The 12,033-nt window shown below is 49.7% G+C and overlaps 1 protein-coding gene across 4 annotated transcripts in view; it reads right to left on the bottom strand.

The window, feature by feature from the left end:
* Positions 1 to 12,033, bottom strand: part of sema4gb (sema domain, immunoglobulin domain (Ig), transmembrane domain (TM) and short cytoplasmic domain, (semaphorin) 4Gb) — a 199,543-nt gene that overhangs the window by 32,366 nt on the left and 155,144 nt on the right. For all 4 annotated transcript variants that reach the window (XR_005463770.1, XR_005463769.1, XR_005463771.1 and 1 more), the window contains 3 exons: positions 10,248 to 10,363; positions 6,967 to 7,121; positions 812 to 873 (listed from right to left, as the gene is read on the bottom strand). Coding sequence is in view for 1 of the 4 variants with exons in the window: in XM_038822318.1 (XP_038678246.1) it covers positions 812 to 873; positions 6,967 to 7,121; positions 10,248 to 10,363 (333 nt within the window). In the remaining 3 variants the exon portion in view is untranslated. The remainder of the gene's footprint in view (positions 1 to 811; positions 874 to 6,966; positions 7,122 to 10,247; positions 10,364 to 12,033) is intronic.

Below are 12,033 nucleotides of genomic sequence, written 5' to 3'. Positions count from 1 at the left end.
CTTTCCTTGGCCATCAAGTCCTGGGGTGGGATTAGAGCCCTGAGTTTCTGGCTAAGAGGCAGGGAGTCTACCCCGACTGGGCCGCAAGGCCTCCCCTGGAGACAGTGGAACCATTTCAAAGGACACTTTAAGATTCAACCGCCTGTGAGGCTGGAGTCACACATCAGCCAGACTGCGCAAGGACAACAGATGTTCCTCCTGAAAGATCATGGGCCGACAGTGCACTGGAGTGTCAGCCTTGATTTCTGTGGAGTGGGACTCAAACCCAGGGCAGTGTGATTCAAAGGCAGGAATGCCAACAACTGTGAGTTGGCACTTGACGAATGAGAATTCTCCAGCCAGGGCATAGATTATCATAGAATTTACAGTTCAGGAGGAGGCCATTCGGCCCATCAAGTCTGCACCGGTTCTTGGAAAGAGCACCCTACCCAAGGTCAACACCTCCACCCTATCCCCATAACCCAGTAACCCCACCCAACACTAAAGGCAATTTTGGACACTCAGGGCAATTTATCATGGCCAATCCACCTAACCTGCGCATCTTTGGACTGTGGGAGGAAACCGGAGCACCCGGAGGAAACCCACGCATACACGGGGAGGATGTGCAGACTCCGCACAGACAGTGACCCAAGCCAGGAATCGAACCTGGGACCCTGGAGCTGTGAAGCAATTGTGCTATCCACAATGCTGCCATGCTGCCCCACCGTGCTGTCCTCACCAGTTGCCCAGCGAGAGACATTCCCCCACTCTGTGGACTGCTGCGACCAACAGTAAAGATTACTTGCAAGCGTGAAAGTGAAAAGCTACATACCATCTCCACGCCTGTCCACACACCCTTTGCTCCCAGTCGCAATGTCTTGAATCAGCTGTGCTCTGCAACAGAGAAAACAAAGCTCGAGTGAAGTGTAGGAAATGGCAGCCCATTAGCAGCAGAAGGAAGACTTTCCACGGAGCTGCTGCCTCAGCTAAAAGGCACACAAAATCCCAGGAATGCGGTCATTCTAGTTCAGGATTGGCACCCACATCTATATATCATATATAGATATAATGACATTACATATCTGGGCGGCAATGTGATATGCTCAGCCCTGCTGCCTCACGGTGCCGAGGACCCGGGTTCGATCCTGGCCCCGGGTCACTGTCCGTGTGGAGTTTGCACATTCTCCCCCTATCTGCATAGATCCCACCCCCAAAACTCAAAAAAGATGTGCAGGGTAGGTGGATTGGCCACGTTAAATTGCCCCTTAATTGGAACCACAAAGAATTCTATTTCATATTATTAGCCCGTGAGTAAAGATGGTCCACTGACTTATGGCTGTGCTCCTCATTTTCAATTGTTACCCCCCTGGTAGTTAAACATCTTTCCACTGGGAACTATTTATCTTAATTATCATTTCCACGTCAGAACCGTTGAAACTTAAGTCAAGGCACCCTGAAGCCTCCTGGGTTTAAAAGTAAACCGTGTATTCCTGGGTTGCTAAGAAGGCTACATTACATAGATTACATAGAATTTACAGTGCAGAAGGAGGCCATTCGGCCCATCGAGTCTGCACCTTCTCTTGGAAAGAGCACCCTACCCAAGATTAACACTTCCACTCTATCCCCATAACCCAGTAACCCCACCCAACACTAAGGGCAATTTTGGACACTAAGGGCAATTTATCATGGCCAATCCACCTAACCTGCACATCTTTGGACTGTGGGAGGAAACCAGAGCACCCGGAGGAAACCCACGCACACACGGGGAGGATGTGCAGACTCCTCACAGACAGCGACCCAAGCCGGAATCGAACCTGGGACCCTGGAGCTGTGAAGCGATTGTGCTAACCACAATGCTACCGTGCTGCCCCAACACGGGGCACCAACACACTGCAGCAAGGTGCAAATCACATTCCCTCGCACTGAGTTTGCATTATTGGAAGCACAAATATCACAAGAAGGAAAGTGGAGGACCAGACATTCCCCATGGAAACAGGGGAGCAGATTACACCGTGTGCCTCCTACAAGCTTAGCGGTAAGTCAACACCGCTTGCTGAGGCTCAAGTCGATGTTCTCCACCAGTGATGATGTCCAGTGCGGGAGTGGCAAGAGCTTCACACACAGTTAAATAGAATGTACAACACAGAAACAGGCCAATGGGTCCAACTGGCCCACGCCAGTGTCTACATTCTACATGAGGCCCCTCACAACCCCTCTTCAACTAATTTGATCAGTGTAAATCTTTATTCCATTCTCCCTGGTATGATTCCAGCTTCTTAAACCTTAAACACAAAGTGGCGAGAAGGAATTAAAATATCTTCCATACGGAGCTTGGCGAGAGCTAATAGACCCCAAGTGGACGGCTAATGAAACCATTAACCTCTTTAGAACCTAAGAGGGGAACATTCTGACTGGGCATTGGTTCAAATCTCGTGATAGTAAGTGGGAAGCCTGTTTATCGTCTCTACCCATTTGTGTGAAATGTGCTTAATAATAAGATTATAAATGATTATGTTTACATTAAAGAAAGTCGAGACATCTATAAAGTGAGCTGCTGCCTCACCATCGCTTGTCCTTCACTATCACAACAAAAACCTATTCAAGCAACTTCTTTCCAATTATAGATTTTGCATCTGTATTCTTTCAGTTTCAGCATTTTCTCTTCCTCGAACGTATCTCATAAAGAAACCACCCAGGTTGCTGGTGTGAGCTCAAATTTCCACAAAACAACTTTAAACAAATAAGGGGGAACAGTGGTACAATGGTTATCTCTGCTGCCTCACAGCTCCAGGGATCTGGGTTCAATTCAGGCCTCAGGTGACTGGGTGGAGTTGCACGTTCTCCCCGTTACCCGTATCTGCGTGGGTTTCCTCCGGGTGCTCCAGTTTCCTCCCACAGTCCAGAGATGGGCAGGTTAGGTGGATTGGCCGTGATCAATTGCCCCTCAGTGTCCAAAGGTGTGCAGATCAGGTGGGGTTACAGGGATAAGGTGGGTGGGAGTGGGTCTACATGGGCTGTTCTTTCAGAGGGTCTGCGCAGACCCGATGGGCTGAATGGCCTCCTTCTGCACTGTAGGGATTCTATGTCTATGTCTAAGGCACTCCCTAGGCAACAGAAACACCTCTGAAACACTCTTAATTTTTGCTGCTCCCTGCTAATGCCAGAGCTTTCACTACTTGTGACAAGCATAATACTAACAGCGTGTTGTGGATAGTCAGACAGCACAGATTCAGCTAGAGTTAGCCTGGATTCCCCCTCGGCACAGGTGAATTGGAATAAGAAGAGGCCATTTAGCACCTCCAACCTGTTCCGCTGCCAATCAATGAGATCATGGCTGATGTAACTCCATAAACTTGCATTTGCCCCAGAGCCCTTAACACCTTTGCTTAACAAAAATCCATCACAGTTTTAAATTAAGAATTGATCAAGCATCAGCTTCCATTTGCAGAAGGGAATTCCAAACATCTACCTTTGTAAAAATGGTTCCAAATTTCATACCTGTAAGGTCTGACTCTAATTTTAAAGCTACGTCCCCTCGTCCTAACTTCCTTTTAGTCAAAATTCTAGTCTCAAATAATCTAAATAATGTAAATAATCTAAGAATAATACTTTAATTTTCTCCCTTCCTTTGAAAGCATGGAGGGGGCGGGGTTATTTTAAATTTAACCGATGGTGTACCACGTGGCATATCGAACTAGCCACCAATTCTATACCTGTCTCAGTTCAATATTTCCTTTTTTTAAAAATGTATTTATTCAAAGTTTTTCAAAAAGTTTTACGGAACACTCTAAAAAGAAAGACAATACAAAGAAAAAAGGGCAACTTGCCAACCAAACAGAACAACGGAACAACTTAATCAGTTCAATATTTCCAATCTTAGTGCATGAGGCCAATTATCCATTGCGTACATTGATGACTGTAAAGAGCTCCAGTATATGTAGAAAGGGGCGTTTCGCTGATCAGGCTGCCCCGACATAGAATGCTGCTCCTGAAATCACAGGCCTGCCCTGTGTGATATGACACCAGATGTTTAAATAGATGGGGGAATCAAGCTTTGCTGGTCCCTAGTTCCCCAGGCAATGTCCCTCCGCTGCTGAGGCCCTGAGTCTGAATGATTTTAATACCTTTTGACTTTTTCACCCAGAGAGTGATTAGGATATGTGGAACTCACTGCCACGCGATTAGCTGAGATGTTGCTCAACTCGGTGACCCGACGAGGCCGTCGAACCTCGCGAGGGGCTTCTCGCGAGGTCCACGCCGCCCAAAACGGCTTGCGGGATTTATCGCCACCTTGCGAGACATCGCGATCTGGGTCTCGCCTTCGCTGGGCAAGATCCGGATTAACATATTTAAATGAGACGTTCGTCTAATTTGAATATGCCTGCGCCGTATCCACCCAGTGCCCAGGAACTAACGGCCTTGCCTGGGAGACCTCGCTAGGGCCTTGCTTAGCACCAGTTTCATCAAACGTGGACCAGGCGTAACAGCACCGGGGCGCGGGGGGGGGGGGGGGGGGGGGGGGGGGGGGATTCCAGGCAATTAGAGGCCCCTTTGGTGGTTGCACTCTGCGCAGGGTAGTACCTTGGCACCTGGACACAGCCTGGCACATTGACGCTGCCAGGGTTCCAGGCTGGCAGTGCCAAGGTGCCTGGTTTCCCGTGTCCGTGATTGGGCCCAAGGGTGCCTAAACGGTGGGGTAGGTGGGGGGGGATTTGAGGACCCCCCCAAGAGGTACATTGAGTGCAGTGGGGAGGATCCGGAGGCCGCGGTGGGGGCAATATGGGGAATATGGTGACGCGATCTGCGACTCAGTTCAGTTTACCAGTGCAGGAAATGAGGTAGTGAGGCCTTGGTTGGCTGTTCCTTTGCCGAGGTCAATAAAAAGGGCAAAAGTCTGGTTAAATAGCACAATATTTCTTGTCGCTACAGGCACCAAGAAACACCCCGGTAATGCGCCCAAAACAGGTCTCTGTTTTTGTCCTGTTAAATCATGCACGCTACCTTTAAGAGGAATCCATTACGCATATGAGGCAGAACGGGCGAGGAGGATAGGCTGATTGGATTAGATGAAACGGGGCGGGAAAATGCTTGCCTGTACTATAAACACCGGCTGAGGTTATTCGTGAAGGCCCCGCCTTCTCAACCTTGCCCCTCGCCTGAGGTGTGGTGATCCTCGGGTTAAACCACCACCAAGTCAGCCCTCCCCCACGAAGGAGAGAGCTGCCTATGGTCATCTGGGACCATGGCGGCTTACCCTTTAAACACTGACCGAGAGCAGCTGGGCCGATCTGTGCTGTAAAATATCTATCTAGTACTATTTAATAGAGTTTGCCAAAGGCAACAACTGGATTGTCAGACAAGAAATTCTTGTCAAACAACCTCCCCACTTTGTCCAGTTCGTAATATGAGGGATTCTTCACAAATGAATACAAAGCATACTGTTCTGGTACGGGCGTTAACCCGTTTAGTACTTTAAACATGTTGCCATCAGCATGGGAGAGAAATTTTGTTTTGAGTGCTTTGCTGGTGATGATGAACGATGCTGATCGGTATTTCAAACCAGCAGAGTCTCACTGAGAACTTTCACTGGATTCATAAAAACTTGTTTATAATGTGCTTCGGATTTAGCAAAACATGCAAAGGAAACAGACTTCCCCTCACACGGGATGACTGGAGCATCAATGGGCAGCCTGCCACCTTCCTGAGATCTATATCCCCCCCAATCAAATAATCTTCTGACAGAGTCAAAAACAAATCCAGCGAAAATCCAGGGCCCACTCATCATAGAATTTACAGTGCAGAAGGAGGCCATTCGGCCCATCGAGTCTGCACCGGCTCTTGGAAAGAGCACCCTACCCAAGGTCAACACCTCCACCTTATCCCCACAACCCAGTAACCCCACCCAACACTAAGGGCAATTTTGGACACTAAGGGCAATTTATCATGTCCAATCCACCTAACTTGCACATCTTTGGACACTGTGGGAGGAAACCGGAGCACCCGGAGGAAACCCACGCACACACGGGGAGGATGTGCAGACTCCGCACAGACCAGTGACCCAAGCCGGGAATCGAACCTGGGACCCTGGAGCTGTGAAGATTTCTTCCGCAGGAAATCAAAGTCAGTCTAGGAAATCATATCTTTTTTTAATATAAATTTAAGAGTATCCAATTCTTTTTTTCCAATGAAGGGGCAACTTAGTGTGGCCAATCCACCTACCCTGCACATCTTTGGGTTGTGGGGGCGAAACCCACGCAGACACGGGGAGAATGTGCAAACTCCACACGGACAGTGACTCGCAGCCGGGATCGAACCCGGGTCCTCGACACCATGAGGACAGCAGGGCTAACCACTGCGCGCCAGGTCACCCCCCCAGGAGATCATATCAACCAAATGTCAGATACGTCCCAACCGTGAACCTAGTCAAAAACATGTTTTTTGACAAGGTTTCAAAATTTCAGTAACTGTAAAAAAAAAGGTTAAAAGTGGTGCTATGCTGGACAAGAATGGCTCCCTGAAATAATGTGGATGATTGTGCAAATTATACTGAATAAACTGGGCACTTAAACTGTTCACAATAGTCTTCAGAATAACCTTAAGAGCTGGTCTTCTTTCCAAGATACGCTGGATCTCCACTTCCATGGAAACATACAGCACAGAAAGGGGCCATTCATACCATCGTGCTGTGCCAGCCCTTTGAAAGAACTCTGCAATGAATTCTACTCCCTTGCTTCACCCACCCAGCCCTTGCAAATATTTCCTCTTTGAATATTTCTCTAATTCACCTTGTGAAAGTGACTACGGAATCAGCTTCCACAGCCCTTTCAGGCAATGCATTCCTGATCGCAATAACGTGCCGGCTAGAGAACAAATTCTGCTGCGCTCCCTCAGGATGAGTTACACGCCGCGTGGGACCATATCCCACCGCTGATCTTCTGTCTGACAAAGGTTAGCATTCCAGCTAAGGTTCCACCGAAACTCTTGTACCTGTGCTGTTCCATCTGAATCTCCCGGCAAACTCTGCCGTCCCAACCGCAGTAAGGATCTCGAGCCAGGATGCAATCGAAGCATGTTGAATATTTGCGGCAGCTTGCCACAGGCAGCTGAATCATGCCAGTCTGTGATCCGACATACAGCATTCCCTGTAATTAAAACAGGCACACCATCAAAGTTAAACCCTCATTCCTTGCAGAGCATGTTTTTGGTCAGCACTATTTTAACATTATTTTCCATCAGGCCATAACTGCTGAGGTGCATAATAAACATGTTGGAATAACGGTGTGACCTTTTCCTTTCATTTTAATTGCAGACTAGGCTTGAATAACAACGGGAAAAATCACGGTTCTCTTTACTCGTGTTTTGCTCGGGTAAGAGAGTAGGATGCCCTGGAAGCTCAATGGTTACAGCCGCTACTTACTCAGCCATGCATAAGTGCCTCTTAGTGGAGCTCTTGATTTGGGCGACACGGTGGCACAGTGGTTAGCACGTTCTCCCTGTGCCTGCGTCCGGGTAGTCCCACTGTCCAAAGATGTGCAGGATTGGCCATGATCAACGCCCAGGGGTTAAGGGGACAAGGCGGGAGAGTTGGCCTAAGTACAGTGCTCTTTCGGAGGTTCGGTGCAGACTTGATGGGCCGAATGGCTTCCGTCAGCACTCTCGGGATTCTATGGATGCTACTGGTTTTATTGGCAGTTCAGCAATTATTACCTATTCCTTGTTGCCCTGGACACAGTGGGCTCGGTAAGCCCCTTGACAGGGCACTTTAAGAGTCGATTGCACGCGAGGCGAGTGATTTACCAAAGTCTGGCTTTAATTAACTAGAACACAGCTCTGCGATCGTCTACAGTGGAAAGGGACGATCGTCAGGCGTTTGAGCATTTATACCTCGTTAATAGAGGCGTGGTTAACTCAGCCTCTCGGCCAATCGGTCGAGAGGCACATGACCGACCAGGGCCAATGGTAAGCCGACGTTCTGGCCCAATGGCAGACGAGTATGCAGATCATATCATCACAAATATATGGATTTCATTATTCATTTACGGAATGAGGGCATCACTGCCAAGGTCAGCAATTGCTGCCCATCCCTAATTTCCCTTGAACTGAGTGAGCATTTCAGTGTCAACCATTTTGTTGTGGGTTTGGGGTCACCTGTAGTCTGGGCCCTGTGAGGATGGCAGCTTTCCTGAGCGAGCCAGATGGGGTTTTTAGAACAAACTATGATAGTCACTATTATTAGGACTAACTTTTTTTAATTTAAAGGATCCAATTCTTTTTTTTTTTACAATTAAAGGGAAAATTAGCGTGGCCAATCCACCTACCCTGCACATCCTTTTGGGTCGTGGGGGCGAAACCCACGCAGACACGGGGAGAATGTGCAAACTCCACACGGACAATGACCCAGAGCCGGGATCGAACCCAGGTCCTCGGTGCCGTGAGGCTGCAGTGCTAACCAATGCGCCACCGTGCCGCCCCCAGAATTTTTATTAACTGAATTCAAATTCCATCAGCTGCCACGGTGGGATTTGAATCCCTTTCCCCGGAGCGTTAGCCTGGATTACTAGTCCAGTGACATTATCACCAAACCATCATAGCCCTACTGACTCTGCAGTCACATGTGGGGCCGACTACGTAAGGAGAGCAGGTTTCGTTTTCTAATGGACAATGTTGGCCAGTGTTCCTTCCGACACTCTGATGGAGCCACAGTCACTTTCCTTAACCTTGGACGGGCTCTTTCTGCAAAGGAGACCCCTTCCCATCCTACAGCACGTTCCCCGGCAGCGCGACGGGCGAGCCTCGTAAAATGCGGTAGACAACGGAAAATACGCCACGAGGTGGGGGCAGAAAACCCCACCCGTTATCTTTTCATTTGGGATTGCAATATGATATTCAACTTAACCACTTTCCACTGCGACCTGTTCCTCTGATCCCGACAGAAACTTTGTTTTAACCAACAGCGAAGTTCCGACCTCAAATGTATTACTTCCTGATTGGGAGAATGACAATAATAATTGAGGATGATTTCCCCTTGTGGGAGAGACTAGAACTAGGGGGAGTCAGTTTAAAAATAAGGGGCTGGATTCTCCGCTGTCGGGAGTCTTCATTTCGCCGGCAGCCCAGGGATTATCCGAAGGTGTGAGGCTGCCCAAAATGGGGACGCCCATTGGCCGGCTGGCAAGACGCAGGATCCCACCCGAGGGGTCTCCCACTTGAGGTGGAGATGAGGAGAAATCTTTCCTCTCCGGTGTCGTAAGTCTGTGGATCTTTCTACCCCAGGGAGCTGTGGGGGTAAGGATGATTGAATATTATTATGACACAAAATAGGGCAGCACGGTGGCCTAGTGGTTAGCACAACCGCCTCACGGCGCTGAGGTCCCAGGTTCGATCCCGGCTCTGGGTCACTGTCCGTGTGGAGTTTGCACATTCTCCCCGTGTCTGCGTGGGATTCGCCCCCACAACCCAAAAATGTGCAGAGAAGGTGGATTGGCCACGCTAAATTGCCCCTTAATTGGAAAAAATAATTGGGTACTCTAAATTTTAAAAAAAAATGACATAAAATGGACAGATTATTGACTAACAATGGAGTCAAAGGGCATCAGGATCGGCAGAAAAGTGGTATTGAGGCCACAATCAGATTGACCGTAATCTTATTCAATGGCGGAGCAGGTTCAAAGGGCGAAAAGGCCTACTCCTAATTCGTATGATCGTAGAATGTTATTACCCACATGGCGGTTTTGGGGGTGGGTGGGGGGGGGGAAGTAATTTGAATAATCCTCACTGCTTGGGTGGAAACGCAACAGATCATTTGTCTGTTTTTTTAATAGATTGTATAGAATTTACAGTGCAGAAGGAGGCCATTCGGCCCATCGAGTCTGCACCGGCTCCTGGAAAGAGCACCCTACCCAAGGTCAACACCTCCACCCTATCCCCATAACCCAGTAACCCCACCCAACACTAAGGGCAATTTTGGACACTAAGGGCAATTTATCATCTCCAATCCACCTAACCTGCACATCTTTGGACTGTGGGAGGAAACCGGAGCACCCGGAGGAAACCCACGCACACACGGGGAGGTTGTGCAGACTCCGCACCGACAGTGACCCAAGGCGGAATCGAACCTGGGACCCTGGAGCTGTGAAGCGATTGTGCTATCCACAATGCTACCGTGCTGCCCTAGATGGACTCATCTCCGCCCCGCCAAGTCTGACTGTGCGCGTTTACGACGGAATCTACACGCGTCCGCTCACCGTTACACATGGTTTCAAAGTTACCTGGGTGGTGACGAGCAGCAGACTTTCCACGGACTGGGGTTCCTCGTAAAGCTGGATCTCCTCGATCACCTGTATGTGGGACCCAGTGTTCACGACCTTGTGCAGCCAACCGTCATCTTTAAAAACAGGCCATGACATGACAGTCACGTGACAGTCCAACGCACATGATCCTCTCGCAGCAAAACAATACTTTGGCAGAGAACGCACAGCCAAGCATGCAGAATGACAATCTTTTCACCACACCTTTGATCTGGAATAGGGCAGGAAGTCTCCCATTTCCAAGCAAAACCAATCAATATCAATTCAAGGATGTTAATGCCTTGAAGAGGGTATCGAGGAGATTTACTGGAAGGGTCCGTGGGATGATGGAATTCAGTCATGCGGAGGGACTGGAAATGTTGGGATTATTCTCTTTTACACCAGAGCCGGTTAAGGGAAGCTTTAATGGAGGGATTGAGTACTAGAAATTGGAACGAAAGGAGGGTCAGCAGCCAGAGGGAAGATTAGGAGAACTTTTCTTTTTTAAACGCTGTGAACTGGAATATGCTGCCTGAAAGGGTGATGGAAGCAGCTCCAATGATCACTCTCTCCAAAGAGAGTTAGATAAATGCTTCCGAAGGAATCATTTACGGGGCTACGAGGAAAAGGCAAGGGAGTGTGACTCATTGATATCTCTTTCAAGGAGCCAGCACAAAGCGCAATGGGCTAAATGGCCTCCTTGAAAGAGATATCAATGAGTGTGAACACTTGGCACCAAACAAGGCAGATGTCTACCCAATTATTCAGAATAACACCTTTTGCAGTATGTTCCAGGAATGGAATGGTTGCTCCCAAGGGTTTACAGCCATAGATTTACTGCCATAGAATCAGTGAATTTACAGTGCAGAAGGAGGCCATTCAGCCCATCGAGTCTGCACAGGCCCTTGGAAAGAGCACCCTGCTTAAGGCCACACCTCCACCCTATCCGCATAACCCAGTAACCCCACCTAACCTTTTGGACACTTAGGGACAATTCAGCGTGGCCCCACCTAACCCTAACCTGACTGTGGGAGGAAACCGGAGCACCCGGAGGAAACCCACGCAGACACAGGGGAGAAAGTGCAAACTCCGCACAGTCACCTAAGGCTAGAATTGAACCCGGGTTCCTGGAGCTGTGAGGCATCAGTGCTAACCACTGTGCAGCTGTGCCACCATCAAAAGGTTGGGAGCAAAGCCTGGGGCAATTTTAACATTTGGTAGGTGGGGGGGTGGGGGCGGTTGTCTGTGACACAGCTTGCTCAGATTTTCCTTTTCATTGAAGTGACTGGGATTGGTGGGGGGGGGGTGGAAATCAGACAGGGGGTGAAATTCTCCCCTACCCAGCGGGGCGGTGGGTCCCGGCGTAGCGGAGTGGCGCCAACCACTCCGGCGCCAGGCCTCCCCAAAGGTGCAGAATTCTCCACACCTTTAGGGGCTAGGCCCGCACCAGAGTGGCTCCCGCTCCGCCGACTGGCGCCAACGACCTTTGGCGCCACGCCGGTCGGTGTCGGGGCTGGCCGAAAGGCCTTCGCCGGCCGGCGTGAGTCCGCGCATGCGTCGGTGCGTCAGCGGCCGCTGACGTCACCACCGATGAATGATGGAGGCCGTGGCGGCGGCAGAAGAAAAAGAGTGTCCCCACGGCACTGACCCGCCCACCGATCGGTGGGCCGCGATCACGGACCAGGCCACCGTGGGGGTACCCCCCGGGGTCCGATCGCCCCGCGCCCCCCCTAGGGCCCTGGGGGCCGGCTCGTGCCGCCAATCCTGC

The sequence above is a fragment of the Scyliorhinus canicula genome, chromosome 16 (assembly GCF_902713615.1).
Source record: "Scyliorhinus canicula chromosome 16, sScyCan1.1, whole genome shotgun sequence".
Lineage (NCBI taxonomy): Eukaryota > Metazoa > Chordata > Chondrichthyes > Carcharhiniformes > Scyliorhinidae > Scyliorhinus > Scyliorhinus canicula.
The sequence above is the reverse complement of the archived record's forward strand: the minus strand, read 5'-3'. Positions and strand labels throughout refer to the sequence as shown.